General features: G+C 61.0%; 1 protein-coding gene across 2 annotated transcripts in view; it reads left to right on the top strand.

Moving 5' to 3' along the window:
- The window catches only part of CAPN2 (calpain 2), a 56,348-nt gene that overhangs the window by 21,780 nt on the left and 17,394 nt on the right, over positions 1–17,174 (top strand). For both annotated transcript variants that reach the window (XM_012521764.4, XM_004483907.5), the window contains exons 3-8: positions 8,344–8,462; positions 11,685–11,818; positions 13,289–13,457; positions 14,416–14,499; positions 15,465–15,550; positions 16,753–16,827. In XM_012521764.4, the coding sequence (XP_012377218.1) occupies positions 8,344–8,462; positions 11,685–11,818; positions 13,289–13,457; positions 14,416–14,499; positions 15,465–15,550; positions 16,753–16,827 (667 nt within the window). The remainder of the gene's footprint in view (positions 1–8,343; positions 8,463–11,684; positions 11,819–13,288; positions 13,458–14,415; positions 14,500–15,464; positions 15,551–16,752; positions 16,828–17,174) is intronic.

Genomic DNA, 17,174 nt, shown 5'->3' on the forward strand with positions numbered 1-17,174 from the left:
CTTTAGACTACTAGAAACGGATCGTCAGATGGTCTTTAGAGATGGCTCTGCACACACGCTGACAGCGTCTGAGGGCTCATTTCCCCGCAGGCTTGCCAACTGCTCACGCTGTTTCCTTTATGATGAGTGAGGGCGGGTACCTTTTAATAGGCTTATGACCCATTCGTATTTCCTTTGCTGTAAACTGTTCAGTTTTCTATTGCATTCTTTTTCTCTTTACATTCTAGAAAAATTAACCTTTTGTCTGGGATATGAATAACATTTTTCCCAGTTATTTCTTGACTTTTCTTACTGTGATTTTTACCATGTGGACTTTTTTTTTTTACTTTCATGAAGTTAAATATATCGTTTTAAAATATTATGCTTCCTGATTATAATCAGATAGCCTTATTTATATTATATCATAATGTGAATATATAAAACTGTATGATGTAAAAACATAAATAATCAGTAAATACTCAAATAATACAAATGGCTAGTTTATCATACCCATGTATGAATGTATAAATAATATTCATAGTAAAATATTATTTACCATTTTTAATATTAAATGTTTATATTTAAATATAAATTTTGAATTTATCCTTGTGAGAAGATGAGCTACGACTTGATTTTTTCCTAGATGGCTACTCAATTGTTCCAATTCCATATATGAATAATCCATTTTTACCAACTTCATACATTTGGAACTGTTTCTGGACTTTTTGTCTGTGTCATTTACCTATCTGTGTACTCATGCACAAGGGTTGTACTATTTTAATTATTATAGCTTTGTATGTGTTTTAATACCTGATAGATATTTATTTTTATTTTCTTTCTATTTATTTATTTAGGAGGTACAGGAGATTGAACCCAAGACCTCATACATGGGAAGTAGGTGCTCAACCACTGAGCTAGATCTGCTCCCCAATGAGAGATGGGCTTTTCATTTATTTGTTTTTTTAGGCGGTACCAAGATTGAACCCAGGACCTCATATGTGGGAAGCAGGTGCTCAACCAGTGGCGCTCTAACCACTCCCCCTTGATAGATGTTTCATATATGAAAGACCCTCCTTTCCTTGTAGATTTTCTTTTTCAGACTTTGCTTCGTGTTCACTTTTCCATATAAACTTTAGAGTCAGTTAAATTCCAAATATATATATATATATATATATATATATATATATATATATATATATATAAAATCTTTTTTTTTCCAAGGAAGTACTGGGGATTGAACCTGAGACCTCATACATGGGAAGCGGGCGCTCAACCACTGAGCTTCACCTGCTCCCCTCCAAACATTTTTAGAACATTGCTGTTTTTATTGGGATGGCGTTAAATCTATAGACTAACTCAGGAAGAAGAGACCTTTTCGTGATCATGAATCTCTGTAGCCCGGAACGCGGGCCACAGCAGGAAGTGGCGAGCGGGCGGGAGCACGCAGGGCAGGGAGGCGTGGGCGCTGGAAGATGAACAGCTTGGTTCTGAAGCCTGGGGTAATCGAATGGGGAGCGCGAGCCGCCCCCTCCCAGAGGAGGGCCTGGCGGGGTCGGGGCGGCCGTCGGGATCCTAGAACCGTCCGAGGCTCGTGGCCGGCTGGCCGCCCTCAGCAGTGTCCCGCGCCAGCTGGAGCATGCTCGCAGAGGGGCCGGGGAGAAGCACCCAGCCTCTCTCCTTCCACCCTGGTCTCCCGGGAACTCAGGCACCCTCCAGACAGGTGTGCTCCCGTCACCGCGACACAGAGGGCTGGGAGGAGGGTATGGACCGGCCGTGGGAGACAGGCGGACGGGCCGGGTGCTCGGCTGCAGCCCACCACCACCCAGGCGTCGGGCCTAAGAGAACGGTGTGTGCTCGGCGATGAAGGGTGCATCAAGAGCGAAGGCTTGCCGGAGCGTAAGCAGATATAAAGAGGTCCAGCGCTGGACGGGAAGGCCGGCAGCACGCGACGCTGGAAACACGCCGGGAAAAGAAAGGATGCATTCCATCGTGCAGGGCGAAGCGTCCGGCGACAGAGTCCCGGGTGGACCAAGGTCTGGCGGCCACCCGCCCTCACCTCTGCCGAAAGTTCTCCTTGTACGCTGGGGAGCGGAGCCAGAAAAAGGAGCATGAGGGGAAATATTTAAAAGTAACGGATAACATGAAATACTTTCAGGTCATTTCAAAACCTGTAGAAACTGCCTACCCAGGGCTTGCCTTTTGAAGCCCCCTCGCTGCGGTGACTTCCGGCTGACCCTGGCCCCGGGAAGGCTCACGCGGGGCCTCACGGAGCTGGAAGCAGGAAGCCACACACAGGCAGACTGGTCGCCTGGCCTGTCTGAACAAGCCGCCCCGTGCCGTCCAGCTCGTACCTGACCCACACGGTGCTTGACAAGCGCGTTGGCGTCCCCACCCAGCTCACTCTGCAGCAGCAACTTACTGCGGACCTGTCCAGGAGAGAAAGGGCTTCCTGAGTTATCTGAGGGGCGGTAGACCCCGTCATTGGCGGGGGACGGAGGCTCTGTGCCAGGAGGGCTGGACTGGGGGGGCTCGAGCCCGGGAGCCCCGGGAGAGGTCCCGAGCTGGGGGGAAACTCCTCACTGGGGCGCGGGCCAGGCAGGTGGGTGGGCAGGAAGTTTGCAAGAGACCAGGACGAGGCGGGGACGCTGAATCGAGAAGTTCAAGTCCAGGAGAAGTTCCCCAAGGCAGTGTCCTCCTAGGTGAGCTGGGAATTGACACCAGCCCCTGCTTGAAGGCGCGTTAGGTCAGCAATTTAAAGGCACGTGCTTTGCCGAGACAGCCCGGACTGCCGCTTCTTAGCTGGGACCTCTGCAGAAGCCCTCAGCCTCCTCGAGCCTCAGTTTCCCGCAACCGTGACTCAGGGTGATGATAATAGGGCACGCCCCATATTGAGTGAGAAGGAAACGCCGTCAGGTGGGAACGGGATTGTGCGGCCTCTAGCCCTGCCGGCGCAGAGTAAGCCTCGGTGAGCTCAGCCTTCTCATCGCTGTTCAGACTCGCTCCTGAGGGTCAGCAAGGACAAGGCGCCGCCTGGGTAAGCTGGCCGCCCGCCTCGGCTCGAAACATTTTGCAGATGTTTTGAACCAAGGGAGAGTTAAGGAATCAGAACAATAAACAGGATTTCAAATGTCTCTACCTTACAAGACATCAAGACATTCTTCTAGTGACCTACGTCTCCCTCTGCTCCAGAATTCCGAGAAGTGATGAGCCCCCTTGAGAATCACTGGCTGTAGGCGCATGGAATTCTCGTCCCCTCTTGCCGTTCCTGATTTCGGTGTTGTGGTCCTCCTTTGCAGTGGCAGATGCTCCCATAGCATTAGTGAATTTCCTGGCATTGAATAGATAGTGTGTTTTCATATTTAAGAGCGATGGTTATTAAAATACAATATAGAATGTAAGGAAGCTGCCAGCTTGTTCCCCTTAGCTTTATTTCTTTTTTCTTTAAAGATGTGTTTTTTTATTTATTTCTCTCCCCTTCCCCTCAGTCGTCTGCTCTCTGTGTGCATTCACTGTGTGTTCTTCTGTGACTGCTTCTATCATTATCAGTGGCATGGGAATCTGTGTTTCTTTTTGTTACATCATCTTGTGTCAGCTCTCCATGTGTGAGGCACCATTCCTGGGCAGGCTGCACTTTCTTTCGCGCTGGGCGGCTCTCCTTAAGGGGTGCACTCCTTGCGCATGGGGCTCCCCTGCACGGGGACACCCCTGTGTGGCAGGGCACTCCTTGCGCGCATCAGCACTGCACGTGGGCCAGCTCCACACGGGTCAAGGAGACCTGGGGCTTGAACGCAGACCTCCCATGTGGTAGACGGACGCCCTAACCACTGGGCCAAGTCCGCTTCCCTCAGATACTCTCAACCAAAAGAAATCTTCGTCAAGATAGAGTTTTCAGGGGAGCGGATGTGGCTCAAGGGATTAAGCGCCTGCTTCTCACACATGAGGTCCGGGTTCAGTCCCTGGCCCTGGTACCTAAAAAAAAAAGGATACAGTTTAAAAAAAAAAAACAACCCAGGATTTGGATTTCAGAGGATTTGCCTGCAAGACCTGCCAATTATCTACTACATAAACTTCCTGGGCTTTGGTTTCTTCATCACAAAAAAAGTGACAATAATAATAGTCTTGGAGCAGGAAGAGATGAGAGGTGGAGGCGTCTTTGGTTCATGGAGCTGCCCTGGATGGTGCTTCAGAGGTAATCACCGGACATTGTAAATCCTCACAGGGCCCACTGGATGGAATGGAGGAGAGTATGGGCCATGATGTGAACCATTGTCTATGAGGTGCAGAGGTGCCCAAAGATGTACTTACCAAATCCAATGGATGTGTCATGATGATGGGAACGAGTGTTGTTGGGGGGGGGGGAGAGGGGGGTGGGGGGGTGGGGTTGAATGGGACCTCACATATATATTTTTAATGTAATATTATTACAAAGTCAATAAATAAAAAAAATAATAATAATAATAGTCTGAGAAACAGATGTGGCTCAAATAATTGAGTTCCTGCCTACCACATGAGAGGTCCCGCTTTCAGTTCCTGGTGCCTCCTAAAGAAGACAAGCAAGAAAGTGAGCTGACATGTCAGGCTGGCGCAGCGAGCTGACATACCAAGATGACATAGTAAGGGACACAAGGAGGAAAACATAATGAGAGATGCAATGAAGCAGGTAACAGAGGTGGCTCAAGCAATTAGGCATCTCCCTCCCACACAAGACATCCTGGGTTTGGTTTCCAGTGCCTCCTAAAAGGAAGAAGAGCACACAATGAACAGACACAGCAAATGCCAACAATGAGGGAGTGGGGAGAAATAAAATAAAATGAACTTTAAAAAAAGTGATAGTCAACTCATAAGATTTCAGTGAGGATCAAATAAGATGTATAAAATGTTCTCTGCAAACTGCAAAGTATTATGCAAATGTTAGCTACGTGTTAGGTTTTCTTTTTTTATTCCTGCTGGTGGAAAGAGCACACGAGTAGAAGTGGAAAGGCTCAGGATCTGCTCCTGGCTCTGCCCCTCACCAGATGTGTGACCTCGAGCAAGTAACTTTATCTTTTAGAACCAGAGTTTTGTCATTGAGGAAACCTCCTAGGATGATCAGTCTATTCAGGGGAAGCAAGTTAGTTTGGAAGAACAAGGGATTAAAAAGCACATCCTTTCAAAGTGCAGGGGACAGGAGGCCTGGCTGCCACCGGGTCGAGCAGGAGAAATGCTTCAGGACGTGAAGGAGCGGAGCTGGAGGCCCCTGAGCACGGCGGCTGATTTCCGGGGTGTGGCAGCAGCGCCCAGGCCTGCTGGAGAGCAGTAACCTGAGGCAGGTGCACGTCCAGCAGTGACCTAGTGCGTGACCCACAGAACAGTAGCGCCCCCGCCCAAGCCAGGGCTTCACGCCCTCAGCCCCACGCCCTTGCCCCTGAGCGGCAGCACGGGCAGCTGTGGCCTCCGGGGCCCGGGCGCACCTGCCGCCCTGCAGGCTGTGCGGTCCCAACACGCACGAGGCGCGAGGACGTCGGCTCTGGGCACGGCCGCCCCTGGAGCCCGCAGACCCAGCCGCTCTTCTGGGAAGCCCGGGGACCTGACGGGCCACGCACGGAGCAGCGGGGGTGAGGGCTCAGCCTCCTGTCCTGGAATCCCCACCTGTGGGCCTTACCCACAAGCCTTTGCTGCCCCGGGTGTCGACAGTGCCCAGTCGAAGCATTCTGCAGGATTCCTAGAAAACCTAAAACAAACTCAAGAAGAAAGACTCCAGAGGCATCTGCAGATCCCCCAGACGGAACAAAGCAGTGCGAAGAGGCGGCGTTAGAGAAGGAGAAGTGGATGGGAGAGGAGACCTCCTGATGCAGGGCGGCTGAGCTGGTGCTGGACCGGCTGCCCACAGGGGCGGGCAGTAAGGGCCAGGCGTGACAGCGGACGCTCAGCCGAGCCCGCAGGGCGGCCCTGCCCGCACCAGGTGGGGTCGGGCGGAGAAACACTCTGCGGAAGATTTCTGAACCGCTGGTTGTCAGGGGTTCTTCTCAGCTCCTTCCCACCCCGGCCAAAGATAAAAACGCGCTCTGGGAAGATGCAGCTCGGTGGTTGAGCGCGTGCTTCCCATGCACGAGGTCCTGGGTTTGATCCCCTGAACCTCCTTGACAAAAAAAAAATTCTCTCCCAACTCCTTGTTTTCAACATGTCAAAAAGAGTCTCCGTGGGAGTGGATGTGGCTCGAGCAGTTGAGTGCCTGCCTCCCACCTGGGAGGTCCCAGGGTCAGTTCTCAGTGCCTCCTAAAGAAGACAAACAACGGGCAGACATCAACCAAAAACGGCAAGCAAAAACAATGAGCAGACGACGAGGGGAATTTTTAAAAGTCTCAAGTTTGCAATATATAGAGGCCTAGTTAGCAAAAAGGTTGTCCCAGAGATCTCCAACAGCCATTAATTCCCTGCTTTTTATACTTTTACTTGTGGCTGTTTAACTGTTAGAAATGTTCTTAACCTCTCTGAGCCTTGTTACCAAGAGGAGGGCAAATGGCAACATTGTGAAAAACCAGGGATGTTTGAATCCGCAGCTCCACAGCTCCATGTCCCCCACAGGTGCCCCAACTAAGAACAAAAGGATTTGCTCTAAGGAGGGATGTTTATCTCCCGACACAGGCTTTTCATTAGCAGGCCTCCCCAGAGCTGTACACAGCCATTTCTGTGCTAAGAAGGCAGTTCAAGAAGGATCAGGATGCTGAGAAGCCGAGCAGAGTTCACCTAACTCTGCGAAGGTCAAGGGCGTCTCACCAGGAAGCGGGTGGGGCGCAGGCTGCTGGACGTGCCTCCCTGCGAAGGGTCCTGGCTTCACTTCCTGCGGATTCCTGCGGCCTCCTGGGGGAGGCGAGCAAACACCGAGCAGACAGAGGAGAGAACCACCTGGGGGGGTTCAATTAAAAATAAAGCAAAATACATAAATCGTTTAAAAAGTGACATTTTTATCTATAAAAATAACGCCAAGTAGCAAAAAGTCAATCGATGAAGATCAAGCGGATCTGAAGTCCCTTTTCTCTTCCTGCCTCGGGACACAGCAGGCAAGCGCACATTCCTGAAGGGTGCAGTCAGCTTCCTCCCCCTCTCCAGCGCTTCCTTCTGTCCAGGCTTTGTGTTCTGTGAGTAAACACAACCTCTCCCGTATAGGCTGTGTGCTGTGGCCGCCACCAGCTGGCCTCTCCCCACAGGAGAGGATCCTGACACCTGCTCCTTGCTGAGCCCGGGTGGGCGCAGGGGCTTCACACGCGTGCTCTCGTCGTGCCTCACGTGCTTGTCCTCGTTTCACAGGCGGGCAGGGGCTGGGGGGGCCAGGCCTCCGGCCAGCTGCCGACCTGATGGCGCCCAGCCTCGCCAGCCCCACACAGCACCCGCGTCCCACAAGTGACCTTCGCCCGCGTGTCCCCCACGGGGGCGCCTGCCACCGGCCACCCCTTCTCCTCGGCCTCGTGCGTGTCCCATGTGCGCTGCCTTTGCACGTCCGGGAATTGTCCTGCCGGTCTCTTGTCCTGTCCCCGCGCCCCTGTCCCCGGGACTCTTACTTGGATGTTGTGTTAGCCAGCGCTGTCCAGAGAAAGAACTGGGGGATTTAGAGAGAGGGAGCTGGACGACGGGGGGTGGCGCACGTGGCCGTGGGGACTGGCCAGGTTTCGTGGGGCAGCTGACACCTGGACTCCAGGGAAGGTGTGGGTGACGTCCACGGGGGAAGCTGGCTGGCTGACGTGGAGGCGGGAGCCCCTCACTGCGACTGCGGAAGTGCTCCCTTCTCCTCTGAGGCCCTTCAGCTCCTAGGATGAGGCTTGGCTGTTGAAGGCAACCTCCCTTGCTAACTGTAGATAGGATTAGCGTCGATGCAGCCAACTTACTGCTGATTTAAATCCTTGAAATACCCTCAGGTAAGCAGTCGGGCCAGTGCTTGCTTGGCCCAACGACTGGACGCCATAACCTCAAGCTGACACATGAACTTCACCATGGCCATGTGAGACATTTGGCCTCACTCCTCTATCAGTACATTTTCTTCCTGTCACTCAAACCTCACCTTTAAACCCTGTGTTCTCAGAAGCCGACACTGGTGACTTAGACCCTTCCCTCTGCAAACGCTCTCTGCGCACACAGTGCAGCCGTTAGAGTCTGCGTCTTCCAGAGAGTGGCTCGCCCACTCCACCCAGCCACCCGCACAAGACCCTTCTCCCGTGGTGTCCCCTCAAAACACCACCCAGCCCCCCTTCCTCGCCCTAGGGGGAAGGGGCTGCCGCGCCGCCCTGGTTTCGGGGCTGTCCTAGGGTCCGGCGCCCGGGCCAGGGCGGGGTTTGCGCGTCCTCCCGCCCGGAGGCCCCGCGACCTGACGACCCCTTGCTGTGTCCGCAGGCGACTGCTGGCTGCTGGCGGCCATCGCCTCCCTCACCCTGAACGAAGAGGTGCTGGCCCGGGTCGTCCCTTTAAACCAGAGCTTCCAGGAGGACTACGCAGGCATCTTCCGCTTCCAGGTGCGGGGCGCCTCGGGCTGCTGCGGCGGGGCGAGGCGGCGGCGTCCCTCCCCCGCCTGGCCGTTTCTCAGTCTCTGGGGCCTGCAGACGCCCAGGACCGACGCTGCCCACAAGTGTGCGGAGGTGCTCCACAAAGGCCGCTGAGAGTGGGGAGCCCCTGCCCACCCCACGGGGCCCCAGGGCACAGCGGGGGGGCCCCTGCCCACCCTCTCAGGGACCCTGAGGGCACAGCGGGGAGCCCCTGGCCACCTCACGGGGCCCCGAGGGCACAGCGGGGGGGCCCCTGCCCACCTCATGGGGCCCCCAGGGCACAGCGGGGGAGCCCCTGCCCACCTCATGGGGCCCCCAGGGCACAGCGGGGAGCCCCTGCCCACCTCACGGGGCCCCGAGGGCGCAGCGGTGAGCCCCTGCCCACCTCATGGGGCCCCAGGGCACAGCGGGGGAGCCCCTGCCCACCTCATGGGGCCCCCAGGGCACAGCGGGGGAGCCCCTGCCCACCTCACGGGGCCCCGAGGGCACAGCGGGGGGAGCCCCTGGCCCACCCTCTCAGGGACCCCGAGGGCACAGCGGGGGAGCCCCTGCCCACCTCACGGGACCCCGAGGGCACAGCGGGGAGCCCCTGCCCACCTCACGGGGCCCCGAAGGCACAGCGGGGGAGCCCCTGCCCACCTCACGGGGCCCCGAGGGCACAGCGGGGGAGCCCCTGGCCCACCCTCTCAGGGACCCCGAGGGCACAGCGGGGGGGGCCCCTGCCCACCTCACGGGGCCCCGAGGGCACAGCGGGGGAGCCCCTGCCCACCTCACGGGAGCCCGAGGGCACAGCGGGGGGGCCCCTGCCCACCTCACAGGACCCTGAGGGCACAGCAGGGGGGCCCCTGCCCACCTCATGGGGCCCCCAGGGCACAGTGGGGAGCCCCTGCCCACCTCATGGGGCCCCCAGGGCACAGTGGGGGAGCCCCTGCCCACCTCACAGGGCCCAGGGCACAGCGGGGGGGGGCCCCTGCCCACCTCATGGGGCCCCCAGGGCACAGCGGGGGAGCTCCTGCCCACCCTCTCAGGGACCCCGAGGGCACAGCGGGGGAGCCCCTGCCCACCTCACGGGACCCCGAGGGCACAGCGGGGGGCCCCTGGCCACGTCATGGGGCCCCGAGGGCACAGCGGGGGGGGCCCCTGCCCACCTCACAGGACCCCGAGGGCACAGCGGGGGAGCCCCTGGCCCACCCTCTCAGGGACCCCGAGGGCACAGTGGGGGAGCCCCTGGCCCACCCTCTCAGGAACCCCGAGGGCACAGCGGGGGGGCCCCTGCCCACCTCACGGGGCCCCGAGGGCACAGCGGGGGAGCCCCTGCCCACCTCACGGGAGCCCGAGGGCACAGCGGGGGGCCCCTGCCCACCTCACAGGACCCTGAGGGCACAGCAGGGGGGCCCCTGCCCACCTCATGGGGCCCCCAGGGCACAGCGGGGAGCCCCTGCCCACCTCACAGGGCCCCGAGGGCACAGCGGGGGAGCCCCTGCCCACCTCACGGGGCCCCGAGGGCACAGCGGGGGAGCCCCTGGCCCACCCTCTCAGGGACCCCGAGGGCACAGCGGGGGAGCCCCTGGCCCACCCTCTCAGGGACCCCGAGGGCACAGCGGGGGAGCCCCTGGCCCACCCTCTCAGGGACCCCGAGGGCACAGCGGGGGAGCCCCTGCCCACCTCACGGGACCCCGAGGGCACAGCGGGGGGCCCCTGGCCACGTCACGGGGCCCCGAGGGCACAGCGGGGGAGCCCCTGGCCACGTCACGGGGCCCCGAGGGCACAGCGGGGGAGCCCCTGCCCACCCTCTCAGGGACCCGAGGGCACAGCGGGGGAGCCCCTGGCCCACCCTCTCAGGGACCCCGAGGGCACAGCGGGGGAGCCCCTGGCCCACCCTCTCAGGGACCCCGAGGGCACAGCGGGGGAGCCCCTGCCCACCTCACGGGACCCCGAGGGCACAGTGGGGGGCCCCTGGCCACATCACGGGGCCCCGAGGGCACAGCGGGGGAGCCCCTGGCCACGTCACGGGGCCCCGAGGGCACAGCGGGGGAGCCCCTGCCCACCCTCTCAGGGACCCCGAGGGCACAGCGGGGGAGCCCCTGGCCCACCCTCTCAGGGACCCCGAGCGCACAGCGGGGGAGCCCCTGGCCCACCCTCTCGGGGACCCCGAGGGCACAGCGGGGGGCCCCTGGCCACGTCATGGGGCCCCGAGGGCACAGCGGGGGGGCCCTGCCCACCTCACGGGACCCCGAGGGCACAGCGGGGGAGCCCCTGGCCCACCCTCTCAGGGACCCCGAGGGCACAGCGGGGGAGCCCCTGCCCACCCTCTCAGGGACCCCGAGGGCACAGCGGGGGAGCCCCTGCTCACCTAACGGGGCCCCGAGGGCACAGCGGGGGAGCCCCTGGCCCACCCTCTCAGGGACCCCGAGGGCACAGTGGGGGAGCCCCTGCCCACCCTCTCAGGGACCCCGAGGGCACAGCGGGGGGGCCCCTGCCCACCCTCTCAGGGTCCCCGAGGGCACAGCGGGGTAGCCCCTGGCCCACCCTCTCAGGGACCCCGAGGGCACAGCGGGGGAGCCCCTGGCTCACCCTCTCAGGGACCCTGAGGGCACAGCGGGGGAGCCCCTGCCCACCCTCTCAGGGACCCCGAGGGCACAGCGGGGGAGCCCCTGCCCACCTAACGGGGCCCCGAGGGCACAGCGGGGGAGCCCCTGGCCCACCCTCTCAGGGACCCTGAGGGCACAGCGGGGGAGCCCCTGGCCCACCCTCTCAGGGACCCCGAGGGCACAGCGGGGGAGCCCCTGGCCCACCCTCTCAGGGACCCTGAGGGCACAGCGGGGGAGCCCCTGGCCCACCCTCTCGGGGACCCCAAGGGCACAGGGAGGGAAGCCCCTGGGGTGCTGGAGAGGGACGCAGAGGTGGGTGCTCGGGAAGTAGTTCGCGAGTTTAAAAAAAAATTTATTATTTGCGACCTGAGACACAATGTCGAGGATCTCCTCACCCTCCTCTTTTCATCCTGATGAATGGGAAATAATACATTTAAAAGTCGGAGGTGCAGGATGAAAGAAGTGCGTGTGGCTCTGGAGGGAGCCCCTCCCAGGACGGGGCTCCTGGCACCAACCCGAGGGCGAGGGCGGGGGCAGAGGCTCCGGGGGTCCCGCTCCTTTTCTAGCACTCAGGGCACCCCTTCGCCCCTTGGTCCTGCAGTTCTGGCAGTACGGCGAGTGGGTGGAGGTGGTGGTGGACGACAGGCTGCCAACCAAGAACGGGGAGCTGCTCTTCGTGCACTCGGCAGAGGGCAGTGAGTTCTGGAGCGCCCTGCTGGAGAAAGCCTACGCCAAGTGAGTGACCGCCAGGCCCTGCCCATAGCCACCCACAGCCCCACCCCGGGCCCCAAGGGAGTGACCGCGGCCAGGCCAGTCCCCAAGTGAGTGACTGCAGCAGGCCCCTCCGACAGCCACCCACAGCCCGACCCTGGGCCCTGAGTGAGTGACCATGGCCAGGCCGGTCCCGTGAGTGACCACGGCAGGCCCCTGCCCACGGCCGCCCACAGCCCGACCCTGGGCCCCAAGTGAGTGACCGCGGCCAGGCCAGTCCCCAAGTGAGTGACTGCAGCAGGCCCCTCCGACAGCCACCCACAGCCCGACCCTGGGCCCTGAGTGAGTGACCATGGCCAGGCCGGTCCCGTGAGTGACCACGGCAGGCCCCTGCCCACGGCCGCCCACAGCCCGACCCTGGGCCCCAAGTGAGTGACCGCGGCCAGGCTGGTCCCCAAGTGAGTGACGGTGGCCAGGCCGGTCCCCAAGTGAGTGACAGCGGCAGGCCCCTCCCTGACAGCCGCCCACAGCCCAACCCTGCCCCCAAGCAGCAGGACTGCTGTGAGTAGAATTCCTGTGCCATAGAAGGACGACTTTGGCCAAAACTGGGCTCTGAGTTCGAGGGCGTGCAGGCGGGGTGCCTGGCCCACGTCGTGCCACGGCTGTTTTTAGCCCAGTGCGCAGGGACAAGGTAGGGCCTTGTGGAGGAACGCGCACCTTTCTTGGCAGGTCATACCCTTTTTTTTTTTTTTTTCAATTAATGACAGCAAAAACTGACCACCAATGGGCAAGATCGACCCATTGCGGGTGGACGGAAAGTGCAGACACGTGGCAGGATGTGTTGTCCCTGATTGGAGATGGCTCCCATCTCCCGCCCAGCCGCACCCCACAGGTGGCCCAGAGCCGAGTGTGTCCAGCTCAGAGCTCCCGTTCTCACAGGACACCCCGCGCCAGCCCCTCTCCAGGGGCACCTCATCCCGGCCACGCGGCCTTGGCCCCTCCTCCAGCCGGGGCGCCCTCTGAGCCAGGAGGTGGACTTGTGTTCACAGCCGTGGGCCAGGGAGGAGGGCCCGTGTCCGCAGGGCCAGCCGGGGCCAAGCTCCCCAGGAATCCGTGCCCAGCGGGCTGAGGGAGGCCCCACGCTGCAGCACTGCGCCCACGCCGCGCAGGGCCCGCTTCTCGGGTCAAGGGCTGTGGCCGGGAACTCTGGCCTTTTTCTTTTAAGCCATAAGTGCCCGACGACCCTTTCCTGCCAGATGTGGAAGGAGCCCACAGGCACGCCTGACAGCGGGAACCGATAACCCCGGGGTCCTCCCAGCTCTCGGGCTCTCTGAGTTTTTCAAACAGCATCACCGAGTTCCAGGGAGCGGTGACCTGGCGAGGGCCGCTTGCCTTGGTGGCCCCCGCCCGCGCTGAGGCAGCCGGGGAGGGTTCATGCAGAGGGCCTGGGCCCTGCTGGGCCCCGAGCGCGCCTGGCACCGCCCCCTCCCGCAGGGTCAACGGCTGCTACGAGGCGCTCTCGGGGGGCGCCACCACCGAGGGCTTCGAGGACTTCACGGGGGGCATCGCCGAGTGGTACGAGCTGCGGAAGGCGCCCCCCGACCTGTTCAGGATCATCCAGAAGGCGCTGCAGAAGGGCTCGCTCCTCGGCTGCTCCATCGACGTGAGTCGGGCCCTCTGCCCCCTAGGAGGCGGCTCGGGGGCGCCCGGCGCCCACCCGTGTCCACCTCCCTGCCCGTCAGCAGAGCCCGGGGTGCCAGCCGCAGCCAGGCTGCCTGGGTGCAGGGCGCGGGGTGAGGGTGCTGCGCCCGTTCCTCGCCAGCCTCCCCGGAACCCGCCCCCGGAGCTGCGGGGCAGGACTTCCTGGGGCCAGCAGCCCTCTCCTCAGGCGTTCCGGGGTGAGGGCACAGGAGGGCACCGTGCCCGCAGGCGGCGGCAGGAAAGGACGGGTGGCGGCAGGCGGTGCTGTCCCTCGAGCCTCGAGCCTCGAGCCGGCCACCCCGCCAGCCTGCTGCCGCCACGGGCCACGCAGGCGCAGACCGGAAGCCCTGCTCGCGGGCTTTTTCTGCAGACCGTGCAGAAGCTGGAGAGCCTCTGCTCTCAGCCTTCCTCCCCCAGCCGCGGCCCAACGGCCGTCCTCAGAAGAGCGGGCAGCGGGCAGCGGGTGGAGGCAGTGCCCAGGCGGCAGGAGCGTGCTCTGAAGGCAGGCGCAGGCTGCGCTGACTGCTGCCGGGGCTCGCGGGCGGCGGCCCATCCCGGGAGTCCCTTCTGAGCCCGGCTGTGCCGCCCCCCGGCCGGCCGCTCGGCACCCACCCGGCCACTCGCCCGCTTGCGGAGATTGTGACCGCAGCGTCCCGCGGGAACCGCAGGCCTCCAGGCTGTGCTCTCAGAGGGCCGCCCCAGTGAGCCTTTCCAGGGCTGTTAGTGGTGCTGCGGCATCTGAAAGCGCAGGCCGAGGTCCTCGGGTGCAGCGAAGCCCCCTCCCCAGATGGGGCGCCCCGGGTCCAGGCCCGCCCTTAGAGCACTTACCTGTGGGCTGGAGGCTGGACAAGGGGACAGGGGGGAGGGGGACGGGGAGGGGGAGGAGGGGGGCGGCCCGGGCTGACCCTGCCTGTCTGCAGATCACCAGCGCTGCGGACTCGGAGGCGGTGACCTTCCAGAAGCTGGTCAAGGGGCACGCGTACTCGGTCACCGGGGCCGAGGAGGTAGGGCCCAGCGAGGGTGTCCGGGGTTTCCTCTCCCCAGCCCTGGGCCCGAAGCCCATCCTCGCCCGTGATGTTGGCGGCCCTCTGCCCACACCGGCCTGCGCGGTCCCTCCCAGGCCACCCTCTGGTGGCCGCGCTGGTGGCTGTCCCGCGGGCCTCCTGCCTCCCGCCGCGCTGATGACCAGCTAGCACCAGCAGCCCAAGTGCCCTGTAATTACAAAACCCCGATGAGACCTGAGGTCTTCCGGCCTGTCCAGGGTTTAAATTTTAATTTCCTCGCCCCACTGCGGCCAACTTTTCTTTTGAATAATTTAAAGTCTAGAGAAAGAATAATCAAACCCATACACTGTTCCTCCAGAAAGCACTGCTAACGTTTCGCCCGATCAGCTCGCTCTGTCTGTGCGTTCCTCTTCTGAGCCATTTGAAAGTTGTGGACGTCATGGCACTTTCTCCTAAACACTAGAGCATTTCTCTCCTAAGAACAGGACATTCTCCTACACGCTCACAACACCGTTTCCACACCCAAGGAAATGAACCAACATCATCTAAGATACTTTAAATATTCCCAGTTGCCCCCAAATGTCCTTTATGGGCCATCCCCCAATCCAGAAATCAGCCAAGACCTGTTGGCTTGTTATCACCAGTGTTGTTTTGACAAGTGGCCTGGCTGAGCTCCTGTGAGAAAAGTGCACCTAACATATGCAGCCAGTTCTCCTGAGGGTCGGGGGGGACGGGCCCAAGCACAGCCTAGAACAAGCCTGTTCACCCGTCAGTCGCGCGGTCGTGGAGCTGTGATTTCACTTTCCAGAGCTGAGCAGCAGCTCCTTCTGCCTTCTGTGAGCGCCACAACCCCTCCCTACCCGCCCCCCAACCCCAAACCTCCCCTGGCTCGTGCGGAAGGAGGCTTCGGGCCGAGGAATTCGGGGTCTGGCTTGAGCTCAGCCTCTCCTCTCGTAATCCTTCAGGTTGAGAGTAGAGGGAGCCTGCAGAAGCTGGTCCGCATCCGGAACCCCTGGGGGGAAGTCGAGTGGACCGGGAAGTGGAGTGACAAGTGAGTGGGGGCCCCAGGTCGGGGGCCAGGGAGGGTCGCCCCTGAGGGTCTTTTCCGCAGGGCTCTCCTTGCAGCAGTGTGGCTCCTGTGGTGCTCGCTCCTTGTGCATCTCAGGGTGAACGCCCTCTCTAGCTGACTCACCCTTCTCGTGAGCCTCCGGGAAAACAGTGCCCCCCACACACACCAAGCACGTGTTCTAGTTCAGGGCTGTGAGTGTTCTCCCAAAGACCAGAGCCGAGTTCCTCTTGAGCTCTGGCGCTTTCTCGCGGGCCTGCCGCAGCGTCAGCTAGTTGGGTAAACTCCAGTCTGAGCTTCCCCCTCCCTCCTGCTCCTCTGTCGCTCCTCCTCCGCGGCAGAGCACCTGCAGTTCTTCCACTTCCCCCGCCCTCTCCCGGGTGACCTCGGCCGCAGCCGGGAGACGCGGCGAGGCTGCCAGGTCAGCTGCAGGGGCCAAACGCGCCTCGTCAGATTGTCGTAGCCCCAAAAGAGAGGGCGGCCCGTCCCGGCTGCGCAGCCGATGCCAGCTCGGCTCCTCCTGGTTGCGTTTCTTTCCTGGGCTCTTCCTTGCCAACATCTTCCGGGATGGACCACCCTCTTGTCCCCTCGCCGGGGGCTCTCAGCCGGCGCTGGAGCCGGGGCCGCCGGACGTGAGCGTGGGCGTTTTGGGTTGTCAAAGGCTGCCCAGGCAACACACCCGACAGGGCTGGCTCTCCAGGCGGAGGTTCATTAGTTTAAAAGCCGACAGTTTCGAGGCCAAGAAAAACGTCCACATCAAGGCCTCCTCGGCCGCGCTCTCTCCCTGCGGGTCGCGGGCGGTCCTGGGCTCACAGGCAGGGCCCGGGGGTGGCGTCTCCCCGCCGCCGCCTGCTCTCCTGGGGCTCTCCCCGCGGGGCGCCGCTGCGTCCTGCGCCCCTGGCTTCTCCGCCTCTGGCAGCCTCCTGCGTCTTCTTGCTGTGCTCATCCCGTCTATGCAGGACTCCAGAAGGAGGTCAAGACGCACGTGGGGTCCCCTCAGGAAGCAATCTATCAAAGGGCCCCACTTACAATAGGGTCAGGCCCGCAGGCGGGGGGCAGCTCCAAGGACCCCATCCTTTCTCAGGTGCACAGGCTCAAGCTGCCCCAGCAGGCGGCGCTGCTCCTCGCCTGGGGGAAGCCCTCACTGCGCCCAGGCTTTTCATCACTCTCCCCTACTTTATTTCCAGCTGCCCAAACTGGAACACTATAGACCCAGAGGTCAGAGAAACACTCACCAATCGGCATGAAGACGGGGAATTCTGGTAAGATCAGAAGAGGCTTCGTGGAAAGAGGCATCTGCCCCAGTGTTCTCTACTAGAAATTTGCAGTAAAGAAAGATGTTTTTAACTAGAAAAAAGCGTCAGCCAGAAATGAGATCATCACTCCAACAGAGAGGGGGCACGGCATCCTAGTTTAGTTTTTCAAGCAGCGGCCAGGGACTGACCGCGGGACTCCTACCCGGGAAGCAGGTGCTCGCCCACTTGAGCTCCCCCGCTCCCCCGAGCTGTTGTAAATCCCTTCTGCTGACTCACTGGGTGACCTTGGCTGGAGAAGTGCTTAGACCTCATTGACTCCAGTTTGGCCGTGTCAAGAAAGGGCTTTAACACCG

The sequence above is a fragment of the Dasypus novemcinctus genome, chromosome 13, assembly GCF_030445035.2.
Source record: "Dasypus novemcinctus isolate mDasNov1 chromosome 13, mDasNov1.1.hap2, whole genome shotgun sequence".
Lineage (NCBI taxonomy): Eukaryota > Metazoa > Chordata > Mammalia > Cingulata > Dasypodidae > Dasypus > Dasypus novemcinctus.